Source organism: Muntiacus reevesi, chromosome 12 (assembly GCF_963930625.1).
Source record: "Muntiacus reevesi chromosome 12, mMunRee1.1, whole genome shotgun sequence".
Classification (NCBI taxonomy): Eukaryota; Metazoa; Chordata; class Mammalia; order Artiodactyla; family Cervidae; genus Muntiacus; species Muntiacus reevesi.
Window position 1 is genome coordinate 400808 of NC_089260.1, and position 27931 is coordinate 428738.

Here is a 27931-nt window from a genome sequence, read left to right on the forward strand (position 1 = left end):
CAGGGGAGTGACTTGGTGACTAAGCATGCACGCAGATATTAACAATGGTGATAATGACAATATAAATGACAGGTTACAATTTTTTGGAGATGATCACATTCTAAGTGTTTTATAGGACTCAACTCAGTTAATCCTCATAATTACCCTAGTAACTGGGTAATATCAATAGCCCCATTTGAAACTGAGGAAACAGGCCAGGAGAGGTTGAAGAACCTGCCCGAAGACACTCAGCTGAGGTCTGAGCCCTGGCCGTCGAGCTGCAAAGGCTGGCCGTTAAACAGGGCACGAGCCGCTGGGCCTGCACTTTGTTTTCCAACTAGACCGCAAGCCTGAGGAGAGCCAAGGGCCGCCCACAGTTCTATTTCTTGTGTGCCTTCACGGCATCGGAGAAATGGCAGACAACAGACATTATTATTAACTTGATTCTATGGCCATTTTCTTATTAATACATGGGATAAAAATGATTTTCACAGAATAACAACAAAAAATTATCCTATACACTTAAAATGCCAGGCAAGCGTTAAACGCCTCCTTTTTAAATCCTGAAGAGCTTTACTCTATGCAAATTCATCACCAGGACAGAAGTAGGAAAACAGAAAGAAATTGCCAAGCTAATATAGAAATGATTCCCTGCTCCTTCAGTAAGTTTGGTGACTTCCTGCTAAAACAAATGGCAAGTGTGGAGCATCTTATTATATGTAGTCTTATCTACATTAAGTTTACTAAGTTCGGCTTTTCTCACCTTATGAAAACACAGCTTAATAGAAACCCGTCCATTCTAGCAGCTTAGTAACAATTTTAAGAGGAATCACCTTAAGGTGCTTCTCCTGCTCAAAAACAATTATAGCAGAACGTGCTTAATAAAAAATGTCATCAGAAAATTTCTAATGTCTAAATGATGAAAAATATAACATATTGATATTTACAGATACTTATATACACATACATATAACTACTACAATCTAACAGATTTTGATTTGATCACTACATTTTGTAAGTTTTAATAATAACTCATAAATGTCACACACAAAAAAAGGACTACTATTTAAAGTAACAAAAAACTTACCATTTAACATATTGGAGGTTTTGTCTGTCTGTATTAGACTTGTTTTTGGAATAACAGCATCAAAATGATCTAAAAAATGTTCCCTTGTGTGTGTTAGCAGACTTTTGAGTTCATCCACAGAAATTACCTCATGCTGCTTTGCCAACTTTCTCCTTTCTATAAGACAACAAATCAATATGATTAACAATATAACTATTATTTTCAACCCTTTGAGCTCATCTACTATCTTTTAGGGGAAATACTTTCAAAAGTAAAACAAATGAACTTCTCCAGCAAATGAGCATTCCTGTGTAGGCCTGTTTTCCTTTCAGTCCCATTTGAAGGTAATAGAAGAATTTTCAGTTATATGAAATAAACAAAGTAATTTGTTAACACTAAAAGGTGAGCAACAGTCAAAACAAGTTTACAGAAGTTTTCAGAAATACACTGCAGAGCATGAAGAATGGCCTTATGTTGGTGCTTACGTGAAAATAAAACCTGTAACACTTTCGGGTAAACGTGGTGGTTTGGTCATGTCCATCTATTCCCTCTCCTACTCAAAACTCAGAATCACAACCGAGGAATAAAAAAAGGACAACAAAAGAATAAACACTAAATGATGCAGTTTCCAGCGAATTCTGGAGGATAAGATGATGGTGGAGTGGTAAATGAGTCAGCAGAGCAGAGAAAGGCTCAGTCGAAACAGGAAGGGCCCGAGAGGAAACAAGACCGACAATGGATGTTCCTAGGCTCCAGCCCTCAAGCCAGGTGACTCTGCTCTCACTCTGGGGTAGAAACAGAAGAGGAGTCGTCTCAGATCACAGCGTATCAGGAACGGGAGATGGTGAAGGACAAGGAAGCCTGGCGTGCTGCAGTTCATGGAGTTGCAGAGTCGGACACGACTTAGCGACCGAACAACAAAAAAGGTGGTACTGATGCTGGAGGGTTAGACTACAAGATTAAGTAAGAGATTACATACCGAAAGGTCAGACTTCCAACCCGGTGGCCAGAAAGACAGCAGCTACAGATGCCCCACTGAAAAGATGAAAGGATTCTCCCTTTGAAAAACTGAATGCCCCGGGAGAAAAGAGCTAGATACTGACACTACCGTGGATTAAGGATAGGACCTCACAAACAAAATGTTGAATAGTTACTCCACCACTCTTGAAGCTTACCAATTATATTAGAGTGACACATAAAATTTCCCAGTTAAAACAGGACAGGGGAAAAAAAGTCACCAGACATTTAGCGAAAGGGGTGAAGGGGATAGGGAACTCTGCATTTCATGGTCTCCTGTTCAGACACGTAAGGAGTTCGACTCAGCAATGCTTCCAGCTTCCTGCTCCCTCCCATCACCCACTGAGCTGGTCTGGGAAAGAAGTGAGACACGTTCTGATCAGGACTCCCCTTTCCAGCTTCCACCTGAGTGCGCAAATCCTCAGGATGCTCGCCCTCGGTAACTGCGGTGAGAGCCCTGTCCCAGCAGGCCTGACCGGTGGCTGCCCAGCTCTGGCTGTCATTCAGGGAGCAAATTCAGATCTGGGTACATGCAGCAGAAAACCCGGTATAGCTCTAAAAAGTCACATCCTTCAATCCAGGAATTTATCTCCATCAGTGTTTCTTGAGTTTATTTCTCAGTTGGCTCCAAATTTGGGAAACAAGTATTATTTATTAGACCCCTCCAAACTAAAAACCAAGTCTGGGATGAAAAAGAAAGACTAACGCATGAAAAACAAAAAAGGAGCCCAGCAGCAGCAGAAGTATTCCAGGCAGCAAAGAAAGCCTGCTGGGACCGACACTCTCCTGAGGGCGCCTCTGGGGCTCAGACGCCTGCACTGTGGGAGACTTGAATTCGATCCCTGGGTCGGCAAGATCCTCTGGAGAAGGAAATGGCAACCCACTCCAGCTTTCTTGCCTGAAAACTTCTATGGACACAGAAGCCTAGCAGGCTACAGTCCATGGGGTCACAAGAATCAGACATGACTTGGTGACTATATCACCAAACCACCAATTAATATTCTCACAGAAATAAGAAAAGATACTATACTCATGAAACAAGTACAGGATGATCTGATAAAGGAACAGTCAATGAACAAGAAAATATTTTTGAAAATTAAGCACAGGAGAGATCAAAATTAAAAAATACTGCAAGACACCCCCTAGAAACTAGGACAAAAAGATAACAATATGGAAACAGGAAAAAGAGCAGACATTCTATCCAAAAAAAGGTCGCTATACAACCAACAAGAGTTTTAGAAAGAAAAAAGTAACTGGGAGAAAGAAAATTGTATTAAAGAAATAATAAAAATTTTCAGACTTAGGAAATGTGAATCTTGTATTGATGTGGCTCATCAAGTACACAGCTTAGTACATTGAAGAGCGGAAAGCGGGGGTACACACATTAAGATTCAGAGTGAAGCTTCCAGAAACAAAGCTTCTGGGGGTAAAAGTTCTGAAAGGGGGCAAAAGCAAACTAAAAACAGACCACTTCAAATAGACTAGTATGAGATTTGTCAACAGGAACAGAGCAACACAAAAGCAATGGGGCAGGGACTTCCCTGGGGGCCCAGCGGTTAAGGCTCTGTGCCTCCGCGCCAGGGAGTGTGGGTTCAGCCCCTGGTTGGGGATCCCCCTATCAAGTGTCCAAAAAAACAGATGAGAGGACAATGTCTTCAAAATTCTGAGAGCAAACAATTTTTAACCTGGAAGTCCAGAGAATTATCAATCTAGTAAAGATATTTTCAGACATGTAAGAGCTTGAAAACAGTATGCCCCAAGAACAAACTTTTACTGAGGAAGCTAATGCAAGATATGATCCAATCAAACAAGGGAGTAATCACCCCCCCTCCCGCAAAAAAAAAAGGTCAAGGGGTCTAGAAAATAAGAGATTCCAAAAGAAGAGAAGAGGAAAGAGAAGTCTCTAAGATGTCAGCAAGTCTAAGACATATTTTGTTCAAAATACAGTAAAATATGAAACACTCCAGAAAAAAAACTATGAGAAATAAAAAGGAACTGTTGTGTTTGAATATACAATAAATTTAATGACAGGTGTGTGGCAGAAATGTTGGAGGCTCTGGAGAAACATAAAAGTATTTCTGCCTCTACAGAAGAAGGGGCAAATTAAAAATAAGGTGATTATCAACCACAAGGAAAACAGAGATTATACAAGGAGGAGAATTGGCCATCATACACCACACGACTCAGCAGTAAGTTTACAGACAGGCAGGTAGGTAAGCGGGCTTCCCTGGAAGCTTAGATGGGTAAGAATCTGCCTGCGAAGCAGGAGACCTGGGTCTGATCCCTGGATTGGGAAGATCCCCTGGAGGAAGGCAGGGCAACCCACTCCAGTGTTCTTGCCTGGAGAATCCCACCGACAGAGAGGAGCCTGGTGGGCTACAGTCCACGGGGTCTTAAGAGTCAGACAAGACTTAGCATCTAAACCACCACCATCACTGACCAATGCCTATTAAAACCGTCAATTATATTACAATACTGGGCAATGTGGAAAGCAGGATATGACTTCCTATTGACCTTAATGACCAAGCAATAGAGAGAGAAAATAGATGAGTTTTAACAGGGTTTACGAGCAGAATAATTTACCTAGGTGAAAAATAATCCCTACACAGATGAGTCGGTAGCACAAGTGACAGATAAAGATCTGGGAGAAAAATATTGGACTAAAGTGTTAAAATAAATTCACAAAAGAATGCTATTCCTAAAACAAGTGAGTAATAACTCAGGACGTAGTAAAGAAAAACAGAGTGTAAAATGTCCAAAAATATCAGCAGAATGAACAACAATCAGGTTTGCACCAGGTTCTATAAATTTAAAAACGATGTGGGGAACTCAGAGTTGTGACTGCAGTCCTGGAGTGATACGACAATGCTGCTATTTTGGAATCTGTTCTGCATCACACTGAGCAGTTTTTATTTAAAAATCACTCAGCGTTCTTAAACCTTTTCATTTTTCTTTTCTTAATATTTTATTTGGTTAAACTGGGTCTAAGTCGTGGCACATGGGATCTAGCTCCCTGACTAGGGGTCAAACCTGGGCCCCTACACCGGGAGCCCATCTCAGCCACGGGACCACCAGGGAAGCCCCAAGCCTTTTCTTTAAAAATCAGTGAAACAGGATATTTAATACTTCTAATTATAAAAGTTTACAAATTACAAAAGATCAGTTAAATATAAATTATAAAACTTAAGTATCATTCCAAATGTCTATATCTAATTATCTATGTATAGTTAAAAATTAACATAATTTTTAAGAATAAAATTTTCATGCAAACTTTCCCAGCTGCTCATTCTAACTCAGTAGTCAGAGAAATACCAGGGGAGACAGTAAGTCTACCCCAAGTCTGAATAATAATTTTGAAAAAAATTTTTAACAACCTTTTGTTTTCCAGCAGAGACTACGATCTGTGTTGATACTGAAACATTAATTTTTACCTGAAGAAAGCTTTCCTATTCATTTTCATCAGGTATAAATTAACTACATCAATTTAAATTCTTTTATATTTATATTCACTTCTTTGAAAACCACTGAAAGAAACACTAAGATTCTCTTACAGGGGAAACTTCATTTGTTGTCATTCTCCTCTGTCTTCAGAGATACATGAAATCTGAACAGAGGCACCTTTGTGCCCAGATTTTCAATTCAGTGCTAACTCTGGGTAAAGGAGAGACTGGCTCCGCAAATAATTCCGTCAAAATGGGTCACTCCTCTCAGCCAAGATTTAAGCTTCAGACTGCACTTGGCCAGTGCACGGATATCCCCAGAGCTGGCGTCTCGCGCAGCTACTAGCTCTGAGGCTTCCTTCAACCTCCAGCCCCCTACATGTCCTTGCCCAGTGCTGAGGCCATCCTTCCAGCTCCTGCCTGGGTTATAACTCAGCTGCTGGTGCTTCCACATTTTCAGCATTTATTTAGCACCTCCTTTTCCCCCCTCCCTGAAGCAGAGCTTCCAGTCACACCTATAGGCAACAACTTGATTCCCTTCCCAACCAAGCAGGAGGGATGGCCTTACCCAAAGAAGAGACGGACTGGCTTCAGGGAGCTGCCCGCTCTTCCGCTCTGTTTTCTGGTTGGAAGGGTCAGGAAGAGAGGTGAAGATGAGGGAGGGAAGATGCTGAAGGAACTTAGCTTTAAGGAGCTGCCAGAGGCTTATGGCAAAGGTTCAAAGCCTAAAGAGGGGTTTAGCAGGGCTAGAACAGAGTCAGAAGTAAACAATACTAAGCAGGTAGATATTTGAAACATAGGGGTTTTATACTAGTATTTCAGCTTTTTTTCTTTTAAATTGAATTACAGTTGATTTACAGTGTGTTACTTTCAGGTGTGTAGCAAGGTGATTCAGAGACATATATATATTCCTTTTCTGATTCTTTTCTGCTATAGGCTATTACAAGGTATCGAATATAACTCCCCATGCTACATGCATTAGGATCTTGTTGTTTACCTATCTATCTATATATGTACATATATACATATGCATAAATGACAGTCTGTATTGCTAATTCCAAACTCCTCACCCACCCACCCACCCTCGTCCCTGCTCTGCGTCCTCCTCTGGGGACCATGAGTTTGTTTCCTGGGCCTCTGAGTCTACTTCTGTTTTATAAAAAAGTTTATTCGTATCATTCTTTTAGATTTCACATGTAAGTGATATATGATATTTACCTTCTGTCTGACTTCACTTAGTATGAGAATCTCTAGGCTTACCCATGTTGCTGCAAATGGTACTTTTTCACTCTTTTTTATTGCTGAGTAATATTGCACATTCTCTGTCCACTCGTCCGCCGATGGACATCTAGGCTGCTTCCTGCCCTGGCTACTGGAAACAGTGCTGCTATGAGCACTTGGGGTGCGTGTACCTTTTTGATGATAGTTTCCACCTTTTCCAGATACATGCTCAGGAGTCGGAGGTGCTGGATCATGTGTAACTCTATTTTTAGGTTTTTTCTTTTTTTTTTTCCTTGGGTTAATACATACTACCTTTTATTGAAAGTAATTCACCTTTCTCGATTCTATTATTTTCATAGTCAAAAAAAGTGGTTTGAGGAGTTCAAGACTACACAATTACTCTGGCTTTGTACAAATGAAAAAGTAGTAATTCTTACACAAATTATTAAGACCAGGTATACTAAAATTATTTTCCACTGAATAAAATGAACTACTGATGCCAAAATATTTTTAAAAGCTTTTAAAGAGTGATATTTTTCATTTTATAGTGTATGTACTTAATAATCATTTTTTCTATATGCAACTAATGAAGCCTCACAATTTGAATCAAGTTTTTAGAAATTCTATATTAATTAGCTTAAGTCCATATTAGATATTAATGAATGATTATTTATGACAACAATGTTAAGACTGATAACCAAGTTGACATTTAGAAACAGGAAAAAATCTTATATACAACCCTAAAAAAGTGCCAATTTCTTGAAAAAAGAAAAACCCATGATCCAACCTGACTCAATATATGCAATGTGCTTAGTTATGATTAAAGTCTAAGAAGCAATGCTCAAGTTAACATATTAATTTCTCTAGATTTTATTTTCTTCTGTTTGCAATCTCTACCTTCCTCTCCTCTAGCTAAAAGATATAAAGAGAAAATTTGTAAAGATGACTACACTAACCAGAAAGTATCCTTTCTGGCATACAATTAAAAATAATGAGAAACTAAATTTTCCTAGACAAATATTATTATAAATGGTAATAGCAATATACAAGCAAATAGGAATATTCTGAATCTGGTGGGAAAAAAACTACAGATCATTTCTACGCTCCATCACCTCTATTAGAACACTTTTGAACTCCGTGGGAGAAGGTGAGGGTGGGATGTTTCAAAAGAACAGCATGTATATTATCTATGGTGAATCAGATCACTAGCCCAGGTGGGATGCATGAGACGAGTGCTCGGGCCTGGTGCACTGGGAGGACCCAGAGGAGTCGGGTAGAGAGGGAGGTGGGAGGGGGGATCGGGATGGGGAATACGTGTAACTCAATGGCTGATTCGTGTCAATGTATGACACAACCCACTGAAATGTTGTGAAGTAATTGGCCTCCAACTAATAAAATAAAATAAAAAAAAAAAAAAAAAAAAAAGAACGTACTTAATGACACTGAACGGCACAGTTAAATATGATTAAAATACAGTATGTTTTATATTATGTGACTTTTACTGCAATAAAAAAATTTTAATTAAAAAAAAAAGATTAGGAGACTGACCACCTAAGACCTTGCGCACACAGTAATTTTGTCAGCAACGCCACCCTTGAACAATTGCCATAAAACCTCTCATCAAACGCCCCTGGGTTGGGACACAGTTTTTGAGGGCAGGAGTTCATTGTGGCTCCTTTGCCTGGCAAAGCAATGAAGCTATTCTTTTCTGCCTCACCTTCTGCAAAAAAAGTAGTTCTACCAGTGAGTATCATATCTAAAAAAAAAGTATGTAAGAAAAGTGTTAAAATAAAGCATTAGGTCTGAACAAGCCTACATTCTTACAACAGGATGAAATGCACACATGATTACTTACTCAGACATTCCTTCAAAGCCAAAGCCTGAACTCTGGCTAACTGTTTTTCTCTCTGTATAAGCTGCTCCCTGGAGAAACTCGGAAGTGACAAGAGGTCAAGAGGAAAACCTAAGAAATAGAAAAAAAAAAAATCAGTATTAAAGATGGTTTATAACAACAATTAACACAAGAAATGTGTTAAAATGTAATTAAAAGTCAATTATTTATCTTTCTTCATCTTGCATATTTCCAAGTAAACAATAATAAATGAACAGCAGAAAATAAACATACTAAATTATTTTGCATTTTAAACTTTGACCTGCTTCTTAAATTCAGAGAATTTAGGAGCAGAGCAGAATTCCCTCCACTACATCTTCTGCTTCAGCTACTGAAACCGCTACACAAAACAGTGATGGACTGTAGGAGTTGGTCTTCAAAGGTGGCCTCCCCGCGAATCAGGTTCTGCTTCTCACCTGCCGTGTAGACCTTCCACAATGAATCTAGGTGACCCCAGGAGACCAACAAGGCATGGTAAAAGCGACAATGAAAGACATAAGTCATAGAAAGTCTTACGGCGTCTTAGAACACTCGCTCTAAGAGAAGCTGGCAACCATAAAGAAATCAGACTTCCTGGAGACGAGCTGTTGCGAGGAAGCCCAGGCTGGCTGGAGGATGGGTGTGTGAAGAGGAGATCAGCTCAGTCTGATCCAGCCACCCCCACCCAGGCACCAAATACGCAGGGGAAGAGTCAGCCTACACACCAACCCTGTGAAGTCTTCAAATGAAAAGAAGCCCCAGTCGTGTGTGATGGCAGTCAGACACAGGCCTTCAAAACAAAAACATCCAGCTGAGCCCAGTCAGCCCCCAGGACCACGAGACATGATAATAGACAGTCATCGTTAGGCTACATTTGGGGCAGTTGGTCACACCGTGATGGAGAACCCAAGCATGGAGCTTGGAGAGTAAAAAAGATGAGCAATAAAGATGCTGGAGAGAAAGTAAATAACAATGAGATGTAAATTCTAGAAAAATAATTTGTGTAAAGTGGAAAATACTAAAAATTTTCCTATTTGGAACTGAAGGGGTGACTTGCTACATTTTAAGAAGTATGATATGTAAAGGATAAATTCTCTGCATTCTATATTGTTCAAATATGTTATAAAATATTTAAAATAAAAGCAAATTTATGGAAAGTGAAATGGAGTTTGAAGACTAAGTTCATTATAAACCACGTAAGTTAACTATTTACACAAATGGATATAAAAATGCTTTGTTTTCCCTCTAAAGTTAACACTCACTCAATTTGGTTTCTTCTGTCGTTGCTTTCATCTTTCCATGAATTAAACTGAGTGCAAACGAGCCATTGATCTGGTTGGCTGAGTGAATCAATGTGGCTTTACACTTTCCATTGCCATTACCTTGTAACAAGAGATAATAGCTAGAACTCTCTCCTTTCACTTCAACATCTGGAACTAAACAAAAACAATTATCTTGTTAAGCATGTGAAAATTCAACAGACAACATAGCAGAATCATACATTTGATCCACAGGATATAATTACATTTCTATGTTATTTTAAAACAAGGTATCACCCAATATATTTGGGACAACAGTTGTTCTTTTAACTGAAACTGAAAGTCGCTCAGTCGTGTCTGGCTCTTTGCAACCCCATGGACTACACAGTCCATGGGATTCTCCAGGCCACAACACTGGAGTGGGTAGCCTTTCTCTTCTCCAGGGGATCTTCCCAACGCAGGGATCAAACCCAGGTCTCCCACACTGTAGGCGGATTTTTGACCAGCTGAGCCACAAGGGAAGCCCTATTTATTTATCTTTTTTAAAATTTACTAACTTATTCATTTAACTGAGGAAGCTGTTAAAGCACAGACTCATAACAAAAATGATACTCACAAAGCATACACATTTTAAATTAAAACTATGTATACTCATTGATTAACTTTTGATGTGGCTCTTTAGAGTTCTATTCCATCTTTTCTATATATTCACACCCATAATGTATCAACTACTATTTCCAGCTTTCGTTTCTTTAAGGAGGAGTAAGCTGGGCCCTGTAGGCACACACATCTCCACTGGTGGGAAAGGAGTGCACGCGTGCTCAGAGATAGCTTCCTGCTCCTGCACTGTGCATCCATAATGTATTCCACAGAGGGAGTGGACAGCACTCATTAATCTGGCACGCCAGTAACTCGAAGGCCAGTTAAGACAGTTAAAAACAAATCAAGTGAGGGCTATAGAGAAGGTCAAAGAAAAACTGTGAAGCCTATGATATTAAAAATAGAAATAGAAGCCTTTTGGCAGAAGATGGTGAATTGGACATAAGCATTTATTTTCACTATCTCCTGAAATTCCATGAAATGAGAATAAACTTAAAAATAACAGAGAACTACAAGAGCCAATATCTGAGAGAAGAGACAGCAACTGAACTTTGAAAGCAGGAGAAAAGACAAACAGTTGGAAACAGACTTCAGATTCCTAGTTGCTAAGCTGAGAAAAACCACAGAGAAAGTTTGGAAGCAACAAAATTTATACTACAACCCCTGACACGGGACTCTGGGATGGCACGGGAAACAAAATGATGGTGAAACAGTGAAACAGGCTGAAAAAAGTCTGTCTTAGAGCTGTTTGGCATCCAGATTCCTCCACATTCTGTGCAGGCAAATGACTGTCCTTTCCCCAACCCAGGAGACTAACAGTTATTTTCTGGAGAAAATAAAACAAAATGTCTCCGGTTCGGGAGCTTAGGGCTAAAATTGATTATTCATGTATTAAGTGAATGCTCGTATACTGAATACTGAGGCCCTTTACCCTTCTTCACCCACATAATTTCCAGCATTTTGGAAGCCAGAAAGCAGAATCGAGTTTTCTTTTGGAAATATGGTCAGTACTAGTTGGCTGTGTGCTTAGTCACCCAGTCATGTCCGACTCTTTGCAACCCTGTAGACTGTAGCCCACCAGGCCCCTCTGTCCATGGGATGCTCCAGGCAAGAACACTGGGGTGGGCTGCCCTGCCCTCCTCCACAGGATCTTCCAGACCCAGGGATCAAGCCTGTATCTCTTATGTCTCCTGCATTGGAAGGTGGGCTCTTTACCATTAGTACCACCTTAAGTCTCTAAGCCGCTTATTAATCGGGTTGTCTCCATACTACTGAGTTGTAAGAATTAAAAAAAAAAAATCTGTCCATTGTAAGATAATATGAGTGAAACGATCTCTTAATGTCAGTAGATTTTAAAATTTTTCCTTAGCAGAGTTTTTCAAAAAGCGGACAGGTGAATTTATTCAAAAAATTTAAATTTTGGTGCATTTATAGGCTTCTTTTTTTAATATATCATCCGTTTGGTGCATGTTTTCTTACAGAGGTTTTATACTTTCAGTGCTTGCATTCAGGCATATGTAATTTTACATATATGTGTGTAATTTTTTAGTTTCTTTATATGAACATTCAATTATCCCAGTATGTGTTAAAAGACCATCCTTTTCTCACCGGCATCCCTGTCTATTTTGCTCCACTGACACATGGATATTGTCTTGATTCTTAGCTTTAGAGTGAATTGTAAATCAATTAGTATAAATTCTTGTAAGTTGCTCTTCCTTTTCAAAATTGTTTTCGTCATTCTAGATCTTTGTAATTTCATGTAAATCTAGTATCAGTTTGACAATTTCTATGAAAAGGCCTCCTTTAATTTCATTAGAGATTAGATTGAATCTATTCCCTGTAACGCAGATGGTAAAGAATCTGCGTGCAATGCAGGAGTCCTGGGTTGATCCCTGGGTCGGGAAGATGCCCTGGAGAAGGGAACGGCGACCCACCCCAGTATTCTTGCCTGGAGAATCCCATGGACAGAGGAGCCTGGCGGGCTGCAGTCTGTGGGGTCAAACAGAGTCGGATACGGCTGAGGGACTAACACTGCTACACCACTGCCATCCATCAGTATGCAGAGAAGGACCATTTTAATAATGCTGAGTTTTCTAAACTATGAACTCGCCGTATCTCTCCACTTAGTGTTATCTTCTTTAAAAGCTCTCAGTAATGTTTTGTAGCTTTCAGTGTACAGGTCTTGGACTTTCTGTCAGATATAGTCCCCTGTGTTTTATTCACTGATTTCTGGTCTAATTTCTTTCCTTCTACTTATCTTGAATTTAGTATTCCAGCTTCTTGAGGTTAATGTCAATTTTAGATCTTCCTTCCATTCTAACATAAGCACTCTGAGCCCTCTCAGAGCTGCAATGAGGGGCTTTTCATATGTTTGTTTCTATTTCCATTCAGTTAAAATTATTTTTTTAATTTGACCTATGGGCTATTTAGAAGTGTGCTTAAGTTTTAGTTTCCAAATATTTAAAGTATTTCTCAGATTTCTTTCTGCTGTTGCTTTCTAAATTAATTCCACTGCAACTGGAGAAAACGTTGTATATTATTTTTATCCTGTTAAATTTACTTAGCCTCGTTTAATGGCCTAACGAATATACAGTCTATCCTGAAGAAAGTACCATCTGTGCTTGAAGAGAACAAGTATGCTGTTTCATGCTATGTTTAATAAAAGTTAATACAGTAAATTTGGTTGACTGTTTTCACTACTGAATTTCTAGCATCTAGAATAATGCCCTGAACACAAGGAGCATACAATAAATGTAAGTTTTCGCTGACTGAAAGAATACTTTGTCTTTGCCACTGAAATCTCTTCCAAAATCTTTATCCAAGTCCTTTACCTCTTCTCAAGGGCAAATTTATTTATAAAATCAATTACACTGAGTCACCTTAACCTTGGCAGTTTCAGCTCTATTTTGAAACACTTTTATCCCACTGATTGGAATATGAAGAAGGCACAAGCTTCCTCAATGCAAACTACTTTACTAGTCCTAATTAATAATTTTTTTTTTTTTGCCGAATATCTTCAAAATGTTTCCTTTCAAAAGAATTCCAATTTTGAAAAAATGTGACAATAGAACTCAGGATGGTAAAATGATCACAGATCACCAGTAGAAAGACTTGGGTGGAAATTTTGACTTCACCCTGTGACCTTAGGCAAATTTCCTGATTTCTCTGTACCTTAGCTTTTTCATTCTTATATAAAATTAGGCAATGATCAACATCTAATTTTTTGACAATTTCATAAAGCATCTCTGTGAACATATGGTGTACCAGGTTCTTTTCATTATACAACTAGCTTTTTAATACAAGTTTAAATATAGAGGCCTTTCTTCAGAAATGTAGTAGGGTTTAGTTACTTGCATTTGTTTCCATAATTCTTTTACATTTTACCCAGTACCATAATACTCTTAAGTATTTCACCAAAAATCACGTTTAAAAATCATTCTTTTGCCATTCAATTTAAGCATATTTCAAATTGGGCATTGTTCTATTTTCAGTTCAGTTCAGTCAGTTCAGTCGTGTCCGACTCTGCGACCCCATGAACCGTAGCACACAGCATGCCTCCCTGTCCATCACCAACTCCCCGAGTCCACCCAAAGCCACATCCACCGAGTCGGTGATGCCATCCAACCATTTCATCCTCTGTCATCCCCTTCTCCTCCTGCCTTCAATCTTTCCCAACATCAGGGTCTTTTCAAATGAGTCAGCTCTTCGCATCAGGTGGCCAAAGTATTGGAGAATCAGCTTCAACATCAGTCCTTCCAATGAACACCCAGGACTGATCTCCTTTAGGATGGACTGGTTGGATCTCCCTGCAGTCCAAGGGACTCTCAAGAGTCTTCTCCAACACCACAGTTCAAAAGCATCAATTCTTCAGCACTCAGCTTTCCTCACAGTCCAATTCTCACATCCAAACATGACCACTGGAAAAACCATAGCCTTGACTAAATGGACCTTTGTTGGCAAAGTAATGTCTCTGCTTTTTAATATGCTGTCTAGGTTGGTCATAACTTTCCTTCCAAGGAGTAAGCATCTTTTAATTTCATCGCTGCAATCACCATCTGCAGTGATTTTGGAGCCAAAAAAATAAAGTCAGCCATTGTTTCCACTGTTTCCCCATCTATTTCCCATGAATTGCTGGGACTGGATGCCATGATCTCAGTTTTCTGAATGTTGAGCTTTAAGCCAATTTTTTCACTTTCCTCTTTCACTTTCATCAAGAGGCTTTTTAGTTCCTCTTCACTTTCTGCCATAAGGGTGGTGTCATCTGCATATCTGAGCTTATTGATATTTCTCCCGGCAATCTTGACTCCAGCTTGTGCTTCTTCCAGCCCGGCGTTTCTCATGATGTACTCGGCATATAAGTTAAATAAGCAGGGTGACAATATACAGCCTTGACGCACTCCTTTTCCTATTTGGAACCAGTCTGTTGTTCCATGTCCAGTTCTAACTGTTGCTTCCTTACCTGCATACAGGTTTCTCAAGAGGCAGATCAGGTGGTCTGATATGCCCATCTCTGTCAGAATTTTCCACAGTTTACTGTGATCCACACAGTTGAAGGCTTTGGCATTTTAGGTCAAATTATATGAATTTTTATATTTAACAATTTTTGATATATCACAGTTCAAACTAATACATATGTAATATATGCATTATATACACCCCTTGATTTCCTACATTAAACCTGAAGAACTGATAAAAACTGGAGCACAAATTTTGGTTCACACTGCAGTCCATTCAAAGTCTTTCTTCACTTTTCCAGACAGCAGTTACTGCTGATTGGAAATGCAATATATATTTCACTTATTATTAACAATTATTTTTGAGTACCTATTAAGTGTCAGGACTTCCCTGGTAGCTCTGAGGGTAAAAAAATCTATCTGTAGTGCAAGAAACCTGGGTTTTGACCCCTGGGTCGGGAAGCTCCCCTGGAGAAGAGAACAGCTACGCCCTCCAGTATCCTTGCTTGTTGAGTCCCAAGGACAGAGGAGCCTGGTGGCCACAGTCCATGGGGTCCATCAAGTGTCAGGCACTGTTCCAGGCACTAAGAATAAAGCAACGAATAAAAGTAGAAAGTCCACCTTGTCTCTTCTCCTTCCCAGTGAGGGGAATGAACACACATTCGGTCTATCAGATGGTGGGGAGCACTAGGGAGAAAACACAGACCTGGAAAGAGGAGGGGCTGTCAGGAGTACTCTCTGCAGTCTTAGACAGGAGAGCAACAAGCAGGTCCTGAATGAGAACGTGACTCTGGAATAAAGGTTTCCCCAAACTGGGAGACCTAGCCAGTCTGGGTAAGAACTGAACCTGTGACCTCCATCCCTGTATAAGCTCCCCAAGAGCACGTTCTTTGTTCAGGTTACTGCCGGTTCAGCATGTAAACCGCACCTAGGATATTTCAGCTGCTCAGTAAAAATCTGTTGAAAAACTTTAGTATTTCATGCATATACAAAAACTTTAGTATTTCATGCATATACAAATACTTTAGTATTTCATGCATATACAAATATAGATGCTTACATTCACACACCTGAACAGATATTTGTACTACAAATGGTAACAATAATAACCTTTGCATGTGTCTTATTTATGTAATAGCTCCTGGGAATTATTTCTAGTTGGTTGCTACTAAATGTAACGCTTTAGTAAGTAAGACTTATAGTTCCTTCTCCATTTCTATTTTCTAAGTCACAGTGTAAACTCCAGAACAGGAGAGGCATGTCTGCCTTGCTCACCACCAATCCCCAGACTGTAGTACCGTCCCTAATTCACAGCACCTTCAAAGCATGAATAGAAAGGCATGATGGAATGAATAAGTAACAAGGTCATAAAAGTACAAAATCAGGGAGGAGTTTTAGCAAAGAGTATAAAGTGTAGTTTGGAGGAAAGGGAACATGGAAGGCAACATCAGAGAACAGCTGGGCATGGTTCAATAGGTTGGGGGGAAACAGTTTTGATTTAGAAGGCTGATCTGACAGTTCATATCTCATCTGGCGGTGAGAGAGGCTACTGGTAGGGGCGCCACAAAAGGGCTATGTGTTCCCATGTAAGAGGCACCAAACTTACACTAGCTAAAACTGGGGTCTCTTTACAATAGAAGTTTTGTCAGTGGGATAATTTCCCCTACAGGAAGGGTTATGAGTAAAATAGAACTTAATAATCAACTGTCCAATTTGATTGTTTCTACTTCTAAGATTAAAAAAAAAAATACTGCATAGTGTCAGCTTAATCAGTCCTTAATGATACAGCCTAATCAGTAATCAACAATCTGCCTTCAAAGATGGTCATGTGATAGATGTCTATTTTTCAGAAGTTACCAATATGAATCCCCAAATTTTAAGAGGGGATAAAATAAAAATCAAATCAAGCCAACTGATGAGGTATTTTCTTAAGAGCTGCAATAAAAACCATGAGGGGGGAAAAAAATAACTAACAGTAAATTCTAAATCAAAAAATTATCTTGGAAAAAATTATAAGAGAAAAAACAAATAAAGGGCTGTCCAGAATACACTCGTTTAGTTAAGAGATGTTAGTGTTCAATCCATGTTAATAGCCTTAAATACAGGTAATAGTGAGAAATTGATAAACACTAAACTATCCCAACATTTCATGTAGTAAGGTGAAACTGACTCTTCTGCCATCCAGTAAGTCTATTTCTGACTTTGTTTTAGCATCCGCCAAAACCACCAGGTATACACATATTGCCTGTGAGCTGAGAAGGGTTAAAGTCGAATTTCTTCATGAGCTAGTTCAGTGCAATAAGCTACATTAACAATGACTGTTCCTCCAAGAAGCCTCCATAAGGCTCTGTGAGGGTGTATACCCTAGAAGTATCCTCCACTTCACTTTCACCCTGCCAGCCAAAGGGATTTAAAATGATTTTTCAAAGTGCCTGCCTCATTTGGCTATAAATTTCACAAAGAAAAAGACCATGCCTCTATTTCCTCAAGTGTAAAAACCTAGCTGGACTCCCCATTATTTCTCACACCTTGCACCATATTCTATATCATGTCATAAATTGTACTTCAATATTGATGTTAATGATTATAATTTTTTCCAGTTTTCCAACAACCATTTCCTCCACTATACCTTAAATTCAGGTATTTTTAAAGGTTCTATTACCTGTGAAGTCTAGTTCTAATCATGCTGTCTATATGTTTCTTTCCAACCACGCCTAAGGTTTCCATGTTACCTTCACTCATTCATGGAGGGCTATGACATCGGCAGCTTCCCAAGACTCAGACCCTGATTGAGTCGCCTCCCTCTTGAATCCGGCCCATGCTTGAGAGTAGCTTTAAATAAGAGAACACAGCAGAAGTAACACTGGCCAGTTCTGGGAAAAGCCTTAAAAAGTCCTGGCAGCCTCAATTTTTGCACATCTTGGAATCTTGAGTCATCATGTAAAAATTCTAGCTAAGCTGCTATGGGAGATCACAAGATAAAAGCACGCGGCAAGGAAAAAGCACTGACACCACATGGAGAACACCCCTCCTCCTGCATACCATCTGAGGCCAACTCGCAAACAAGCCACAAGCTCAGTGACGCCACACCTCAATCAGTGAGCGCTGGTCAGACAGGCAGGAGAGCTGCCCAGGTGACCCCAGCTCCAACCATGAGCAAGTCAACTGCCTGCTCTTTTAAGCAAATCACTCAGGGTGATGCTCTGTTTGAGTTTGGGAATTCTCCAGGCCAGAATACTAGAGTGGGTAGCCTTTCTCCAGGGGATTACTTCTAACCCAGGGATCAAACCCAGGCCTCCCACATTACAGGTGGATTCTTTACTAGTTGAGCCACATAGAGAAGGAAATGGCAAACACTTCAGTATTCTTGCCTTGAGAACCCCATGAACAGTATGAAAAGGCAAAAAGATAGGACACTGAAAGATGAACTCCCCAGGTCGGTAGGTGCCCAATATGCATCTGGAGATCAGTGGAGAAATAACTCCAGAAAGAATGAAGGGATGGAGCCAAAGCAAAAACAACACTCAGTGTGGATGTGACTGGTGATGGAAGCAAGGTCCGACCCTGTAAAGAGCAATATTGCATAGGAACCTGGGATATTAGGTCCATGAATCAAGGCAAATTGAAGTGGTCAAACAGGAGATGGCAAGGGCGAACATCAACATTTTAGTAATCAGTGAACTAACACGGACTGGAATGGGTGAATTTAACCCAAATGACCATTATATCTACCTCTGTCGGCAAGAATCCCTTAGAAGAAATGGAGTAGCATCATAGTAAAAAAAAAAAAAAAAAAAAAGTGCAAAATGCAGTTCTTGGATGCAATCTCAAAAATGACAGAATGGTCTCTGTTCATTTCCAAGGCAAATCGTTCAATATCACAGTAATTCAAGTCTATGGCCCAACCAGTAATGCTGAAAAAGCTGAAACTGAATGGTTCTATGAAGACCTACAAAAACTTCTAGCACTAACACCCCAAAACGATGTCCTTTTCACTAAAGGGTACTGGAATGCAAAAGAAGGAAGTCAAGAGATACAGGCAAATTTGGAGTATCTCCAAGGCAAGTTTGGCCTTGGAGCACAGAATGAAGCAGGGCAAAGGCTAACAGACTTTTGCCAAGAGAACGCACTGGTCACAGCAAACCCCCTCTTCCAACAACACAAGAGAAGGCTCTACACATGGACATCACCAGATGGTCAACACAGAAATCAGACTGATTATATTCTTTGCAGCCAAAGATGGAGAAGCTCTATACAGTCAGCAAAAACAAGACCAGGAGCTGACTGTGGCTCAGACCATGAACTCCTTATTGCCAAATTCATATTTAAATTGAAGAAAATAGGGTAAACCACTAGACCATTCAGGTATGACCTAAATCAAATCCCTTATGATTATACAGTGGAAGTGAGAAATAGATTCCAGGGATTAGATCTGATAGACAGAGAGCCTGATGAACTATGGACAAGAGGTTCATGACATTATACAGGAGGCCATCCCCAAGAAAAAGAAATGCAAAATGGCAAAATGGTACAGGAGGCAATCCCCAAGAAAAAGAAATGCAAAAAGGCAAAATGACTATCTGAGGAGGCCTTACAAATAGCTGAGAAAAGAAGAGAAGCAAAAAGCAAAGGAGAAAAGGAAAGATATACCCATATGAATGCAAAATTCCAAAAAATAGCAAGGAGAGATAATAAAGCCTTCCTCAAGTGATCAAGGCAAAGAAACAGACAAAAACAATAGAATGGGAAAGACTAGAGATCTCTTCAAGAAAATTCAAGATACCAAGGGAACATTTCATGCAAAGATGGGCTCCATAAAGGACAGAAATGCTACGGACCTAACAGAAGCAGAAGATATTAAGAAGAGGTGGCAAGGATACACAGAAGAACTATACAATAAAGATCTTCATGGACCAGATAATCACGATGGTGTGATCACTCACCTGGAGCCAGACATCCTGGAATGTGACGTCAAGTGGGCCTTGGGAAGCGTCACTATGAACAAAGCTAGTGGAGGAGATGGAATTCCAATTGAGCTATTTCTAATCCTAAAAGACGATGTTGTGAAGTGCTGCACTCAATACGCCAGCAAATTTGGAAACCTCAGCAGTGGCCACAGGACTGGAAAAGGTCAGTTTTCATTCCAATCCCAAAGAAAGGCAATGCCAAAGAATGTGCAAACTACCACACAATTGCACTCATCTCACACACTAGCAAAGTAATGCTAAAATTCTCCAAGCAAGGGTTCAACAGTATGTGAACTGTGAACTTCCAGATGTTCAAATTGGATTCAGAAAAGGCAGAGGAATCAGAGATCAAATTGCCAACATCCATTGGATTATTGAAAAAGCAAGAGAGTTCCAGAAAAACATCTACTTCTGCTTTATTGACTGCCAAAACCTTTAACTGTGGATCACAACAAACTGTGGAAAATTCTTGAAGAGATGGGAATACCAGACCACCTGACCTGCTTCTTGAGAAACCTGCATGCAGGTCAAGAAGCAACAGTTACAACTGGACATGGAACAACAGACTGGTTCCAAATAGGAAAAGGAGTATATCAAGGCTGTATATTGTCACCCTGCTTATTTAACTTATATGCAGAGTATATCAAGAGAAATGTTGGGCTGGAGGAAGCACAAACTGGAATCAAGATTGCCGGGAGAAATATCAATAAGCTCAGATATGCAGATGACACCACCTTTATGGTAGAAAAGTGAAGAAGAACTAGAGAGCCTCTTGATGAAGGAGAAGAGTGAAAACCTTGGTTTAAAACTCCACATTCAGAAAACTAAGATCATGGCATCTGGTCCCCATCACTTCATGGCAAACAGATAGGGAAAGAGTGGCAGACTTCATTTTCTTGGGCTCCAAAATCACTGCAGATGGTGATTACAGCCATGAAATTAAAAGACGCTTGCTCCTTGGAAGAAAAGCTATGACCAACCTAGACAGCATATTAAAAAGCAAAGACATTACTTTGTCAACAAAGGTCCATCTAGTCAAAACTATGGTTTTTCAGTAGTCATGTATGGATGTGAGAGTTGGATTATAAATAAAGCTGAGCACCAAAGAATTAATCCTTTTGAATTGTGGTGTTGGAGAAGACTCTTGAGAGTCCCTTGGACTGCAAGGAGATCCAATGAGTCAATCCTAAAGGAAGTCAGTCCTGAATATTCATTGGAAGGACTGACTGATGCTGAAGCTGAAACTCCAATACTCTAGCCACCTGATGTGAAGAACTGACTCACTGGAAAAGACCAGGAGGGTGGGAAAGATTGAAAGCAGGAGAAGGGGACAACAGAGGATGACATGGTTGGATGGCATCACTGACTCAAGGGACATGAGTGTGAGTAAGCTCCGGGTGTTGTGATGGACAGGGAAGCCTGGCGTGCTGCAGTCCATGGGATCACAAAGAGTCGGACACGCTGAGCGACTGAACTCAAGTGAACTATGGTGACATATAAAATAGGTAACCAAAACAGCTGGTAAACTAAAACTCTAAATCTCCTGCCCTGATGACTCACAGAGATATACATCTAAACTTTAAACTCTAGCTTTAATTTTCTACATAGATACTATCTGCATTTCAAATTCAACATTTGCTAACATGGATTTCAATATCTCACCTATTTCCTATAAAGTACTGGGGAAGCCGCTGATTGTGAAACTGTATTCCTTAGCATTCTAGGGCTCTAGAGGATCTCTGCAGCTTTCTTGGTCAATAAGCTGCCTGCAATACGGGAGAGGCAGAAGACGCAGGCTCGATTCCTAGGTCGGGAAGATCCCCTGGAAAAGGAAATGGCAACCCATCCAGTATTCTTGCCTGGAGAACTTCAAGGACAGAGGAGCCTGGCAGGCTACCGTTCACAGGGGCACAAAGAGCTGGACACGACTGAGCACAAGCACTTGACTTGAGAGTATTTCTCGAGATTATAATCCGGCAGATGTGTGTCTTTAGTCCCATCACAACATGGGTCACAAAAACTAACCATAAGCTCAGAATTAAATTAAACAAAAGAAAGAAGTGAAAGTTGCTCAGTGGTGTCCGACTCTTTGCAACCCCATGGACTATACAGTCCATGGAATTTTCCAGGCCAGAACACTGGAGTGGGCAGCCGTTCCCTTCTCCAGGGGACCTTCCCAACCCAGGGATTGTACCCAGGTCTCCCGCATTGCGGGCAGATTCTTTACCAGCTGAGCCACGAGGCACAGCCCCACAGCCCCACTGCCCCACTGGAATACACACTGGCAAAGAGTAGAAAGGAACACGCTTCGGCGATGTGACTCTGGACCAGCGACTTTAACATCTGACCCACCAGTACTTCATGAAGTCTTAGTTTGGATTTAAATAGTCTGAATTTATAATAGAAATTAATGACATCTTGAATGTAATAGATTGTTAGAGGCCTGGGTTCAAATCCTTAGAGAAGTTAACAGAGTTATTAACTGGAAGAGACAGGGTTTGAAACAAGATTCTGGCAATTAATGGCTCTGTAATTTCTCCAAGTCCCAATTTTCCACATCTGTTAAATGGATATAAATATAACTTCATAAGGTTATTATAAATTTAAATGAATCAAGATGTCTAAAGTACTTAGAACACTGCACAGCATATAAAAAGTTGTTAAATAAATTCTATTAATTTCTTCAGAAAATTGTAACAAGTTAATTTTTTTAATATATCATATAATAAATTGATCACTTTATTTCCATCAATTTTATTCCTGAAATGGCTCTAAGAAATCCATGTTCAATATAGTTAGCTATCTAATTAACCAAGATTCCTGTCTTTTGAACACTGATATTTTACAAATAAATTAAGGTTGCTGTATATATGTTGCAGTAGGTTGTTAGATAAAAAAAAAAAATCTTAATATGATACAGATCCTTCTTAATTAGTAGTAATAAATAACATATTTTCTCATAAAAAAGTGTTAAATCTCCATTTCAGATTTGATATGTACATTATTTATGTTGCACCATGAAAACTGGACTGCTTACCACTGATTGTCCTAGGCTTTCTAGCCATATATTCCTTCCATCTTCTTGAACTGAGTTGGCTGGGAGGAGGAATAAGTATGCTACTGATGGTACATGGCAATACAAAAAGAGCACCAGCCTGGATAAAACAGAATATACTTTTAGTGACTGCTCACAGGAGGCACCTTTAACATACTATCACTTGAGAATTCTCTACTCACATCTCACCTACATAACACACCTTTAAGAATTCCCTCTCCCAAAAATTTCACTATAAAAAGTAAAAAACAAAAACCCAAAACACAGCCTCACCTTTACCAAAAAAGAAAAAGCCAAAAAACACAGAAAGGTATTCAGCTATAGGTGTTCCTTCTCCTTCCACTGAGTCATATATCTCTGAAAACCATATTTACAATATTTAAGTTCAGGTTGTGGGTATAATTTCTTTGTCTATCTGCAAATCAATGAGAGGCCACAAATTCTACCTGTTCTCAAAAGATTCTGGTCATACTAAGCCATAATTTTATAACTTTGGATCTAAATGGATTATTGTTCTGGCTTCAAAATTAGAATCAAAAGGCAATTTCATAACTTCTGCTCCTAGATATTGGAGACTTAATGCTAACAGGTATAAATTCAGAGAAACCATGAATCATATTACAGAAAACATACAGCAGCATCCAGCTGATTGATAAGCAAGCTCCACTCGGTCATCTTCATATCGCCATGGCTGGGCACAGAGATGTTCACTAAATATTTGTTCCCCCAAACCCAACATAACATACTTAGGTAAATTCTCAGTTTGATTAAGCACTGAACAATACAAATTGCAACCCTGAAAGCTGTATTTTGCCTGTTATTTTAGAAATGTAAGCTACAAAATCAGCACATCTTGATATATACTTTTTTTTCTTTAAATTTGGGTGAAATTTAGGCAGGAGGCATCTCAAATCTAAACCAAAGTCACTTTTAATTGTCTTCTGTAGACAGATGAGTTATATGAGGTATGTGATACAAAGTTAATTAACACTTTTTACTGTTATTTATTGTTTTTGCTTAAGTATTCTCAACTAACAGTTATAAAAATAAGTCTACCAGGAGCAAAATAAGGAAGGTAAAATTAAATATGCTTATTTTCCTTTATTATTATAGCCATAATCTTTTTAAGTTAAATATATTCCACATACTCAAGGTTAGACATTAAAATAAAAATATTTAGGAAAATAATCATTAATTCTAAAATATATATGTTTTTAATTTTCTAAACATTAAGTCCTAGTTCTTCCTCCTTGCATAAAGAAGACTTCTTAGCCCAAAATGCATGACAAGACCATCTGGCCCAAAGGGCAGACAAAGCTGTAATGTGAGTACGCCAGATCAGAGTCCAGTTATAGTTTAACAATTATATGACCATTAAAATTATAGTTACAGCTTAACAATGTAGAGATGCTAAACACAGTACAAAGCATAACTTATACCCTGGTATAAATATCCTGATGCACCAGCCAGATAAATAATCACATTTCTGAGATAGCCTATTTTTGATTAAACATTTACTACAAAAATGAAAATAAACATTTCTAAATCACAAATGCTATAATTTCCTACAAAATAAATTTATGTCAATAGTTTACACAACACTGACAACAAAACTTGGATTTTGATAAGCTGTGCCCACTCCTATACTGACCCTTAGATGGACTCTGAGAGGCTTGAGAACGACGCTTTTACTTTTCATAAGCTGTGCCCACTCCTACACTGACCTTAGATGGACTCAGAGACTTGAGAACGATGCTTTTACTTTTGATAAGCTGTGCCCACTCCTACACTGACCTTAGATGGACTCTGAGAGGCTTGAGAACGACACTTTTACTTTCACCTTCTATTTCAAAATTTAAGACAACACTTCAAACCCCCTTCAAGGGGCAAACACCAAACAAGCAGGCACCTATGACGATCACGATTTTAGCTTTATAAATTCTCTTCTTTAACAAAAGTGTCCCCTGTCCATATGATTACTGGATATTATGATTCTCTAACAACTTTACCTTCCCTTTCTCTAATCTAATAAGCATTCCTCTAAAAGGCTTTCATTTTTATTCTGGGGATAATCAAACATCCTTTTTAAGCTCAGAAGTCGACTTAGGATCACATAAATCACTAGAATTTAAGGACTATGACAGCTTCCCAAGGAGGGACCTCGTCCACTTTATTCTCTCCAGTACCTGCAACAAACAACTGGCAGGCAATCAAAAAAAAAAAAAAAAGAACAAATAAATGAAAACCATGGTATAAAGCACTAGGATTATTTCAAGCAATGAGCATGCAATTTAAAATTTTCTATTAAAAAACGTAAAAGACTAATTTTAACCCACTGTAAAAGGACAATGAACTGTTTCACATCTGTTTTGCAGATCTATCAGCCAAATTACAAAATCTATGTTTCCAAAAATTATGCCTTTCGCTGCATTAAAGTGGAAACATATATTTAAAGATCCAATATTTGTCCCTGACTGATAAAGTACAGTTCAATATTCTATAGTCATTGTCCAAGAAACAATAAAAACGACAATCTAATAAAATAAATTTAAAATAAAACAACTGAAAATGCCATGAATAGATACCAACAGTTTAGCTGTCTTCTAGGATTGGTCTTCCCTATCTTCAATAGATGGATTAACAATTATTTTATACCTGTGCTAAATTACAGGTATATGTCTGATTTTGACTTGAAACATTATCTAGAAAATTAAGGACTAAAGATTTCATTGTAACTTCATAGAAGAGGGTATCTAGAGCTTTATGCATCTCAGAAAAATGTTTCACTTAAGTGTGTCTATCATTTGGGCCACATAAATATCTTGCCATAGAACTGAAATCAAATGTGAAAGGAGTAGGTTAACAATAACCTAACGTACCCTAAAACTTGAAAGCAATTACCAATCATGAAGCTTATTTTTGAAAATCTATTCTAAAAAAACAAAAATCACTTCCGGTCTGCAGTAGACTCTGGAGTTATAACAAGTCCAAAGTATTTAATATGAATTAGGACCAAAACAATGTGTTATTTGAAAGAAACCAAATCATCACACAAAGACAGATTAAAAAAATATATATTCCCTTTTCTCACACATCTGTAAATATTGAGTTAAAAACAAACCACACAAGCCCCCCTCTCTATACCTCGCCACACAGGGACGAAATCTGCTCCAACAACAACACGGAGCTCTGCTTGGCACTGTTTTTGGTCAATCCCCTGTACTAAGGAGTTAAAGAAACGATGGAATGGTTAACTGTCAAATAATTTTACTTCCTACAGTAAGTTTGATTCTCCAACTCACAAGATGGTTAAATTCATTTATCAAAAATTTTAAACTACTCCTCTCCTTAAGGATAATTACTTTTCTGATTCTGAAGATACAAGAAGTAGCGATACTGCAAACTATTAGAACCAGAAATTTTAAAAACTGGAGCTTCTGAATAAAAATTCAAGAATATTGTATATACTAGTGAATCATTTCCAACCAACAATAAATTCTTTTTATACAAAATATTCTGTCACTAGGTATATTCTTAAAACGTCTTAGATACATTTTCTTTAAAAAGATTCTAAAATATGCTGAATATTTGCAAACAAATGTGATGGCATTCATATTTACTTAAGTACCTAAAACAATACAGTAAAATGGCACTTTTATCTATCCTGCCAATGTCAAGAGAAACATCTGAACCTTCCAATAGTATATAAATTATTTTGTTTTTCTTTACTGATTCCTAACATTTTTCCCTCTTCCCTACCCCACAGGTGAGTGATAATTTCAGGAAGTCTTCTGCCTATCCTAAAGGCATAAATGTATTACCTGAAGGAAGGTTCTTTTTTCCAAGTTGTAGAACTTCTATTAAAACAATGGCAATGGAAGGTATACTGATATTATTAAAAAAAAGAAAAACAACAAAAGTACGGCCAAATATTTAAATGTGGTGGTACCACGAAAAAACTCTACTTGACACAGAAAATGTGATCTATGATGAACATGTAAATGAAAAGGATACAGCTCAAATTCAATGTCCGACATATAGCAGGAGGGTAGATCTGATAATTTTATCATCTGCACAAATTCTAAAGCAGGGCCATAATAATGAAAAACCTAAAACGGAAAATAAAATTATGTAAGGCTTTAAAGACCAGAAATAAAACGAAAGTGCAGGGTTTAAATCTTTAAAATGGGTCTTAAAAAGACAGTATTTACACACTATGCAAGCCAAACACTTCATTCTCTGTAACAGACAAGAATTTCTTCCATTCCAATTCTAGCTTTCAGAGTGGAGAGATAGACATGGAGATTTCCTAGAAAGGAAAGTTTCTAGAAAGAGTTTTACAGGAAGAAAGTAAGTCCAGAAAGAGGTAAGCAACAGAGGACAAGAGGTCTCAACTTTTCCTGTTTATCTCTGGCTAGACAGACAGACACGCCAGAAGGCTAGGTTACTGACGTGGGTCTGAAAAACTGAGAAGGAAAAAGAAAAGACACACCAGAATGAACTCTAACTGGTATGCTGAGATTTAAAAAAAAAAAAATCCTTGGAGAAAATACCAGGGTAATTAAAGGAAGAACTAGTGAAACCAAGAATGCTAATTAACAAAGCAAGCTCCACTCAAAGAAATAAGATTAAGGATTTCTTTGGATAGAGTCTAAAACTAAGCTAAGAGTGAGTTAGTGAAGAAGGTATTTCCAAGGTTGGGGTTAGAGTACTTAATAGGAAGGGCAAAGAAAAGCAAAAACATCTTCAAACAATACAAAATTTTAAACTTGCAGAAATCTGAGTAATTTTACCATATATGATTCTGTGTATGTATGTGTGTGTATACACAAAAATACACAACACACACAGTGTGTATTTATATAAAGAATCGTATACTCAAGGGTATGGTTTTTTCAGTAGTCATACGTGGATGTGACAGTTGGGTCATAAAGAAAGCTGAGCGTCTAAGAATTGATGCTTTTGAACCGTGGTGTTGGAGAAGACTCTTGAGAGTCCCTTGG

General features: G+C 38.6%; 1 protein-coding gene across 1 annotated transcript in view; it reads right to left on the reverse strand.

The window, feature by feature from the left end:
• Positions 1-27931, reverse strand: part of MTBP (MDM2 binding protein) — a 75084-nt gene that overhangs the window by 32463 nt on the left and 14690 nt on the right. Inside the window, exons 9-14 of the mRNA XM_065903193.1 lie at positions 26943-27037; positions 26073-26145; positions 22911-23028; positions 9856-10029; positions 8579-8686; positions 1067-1222 (exon numbers count right to left, since the gene is read on the reverse strand). Coding sequence (XP_065759265.1) covers positions 1067-1222; positions 8579-8686; positions 9856-10029; positions 22911-23028; positions 26073-26145; positions 26943-27037 — 724 coding nt within the window. The remainder of the gene's footprint in view (positions 1-1066; positions 1223-8578; positions 8687-9855; positions 10030-22910; positions 23029-26072; positions 26146-26942; positions 27038-27931) is intronic.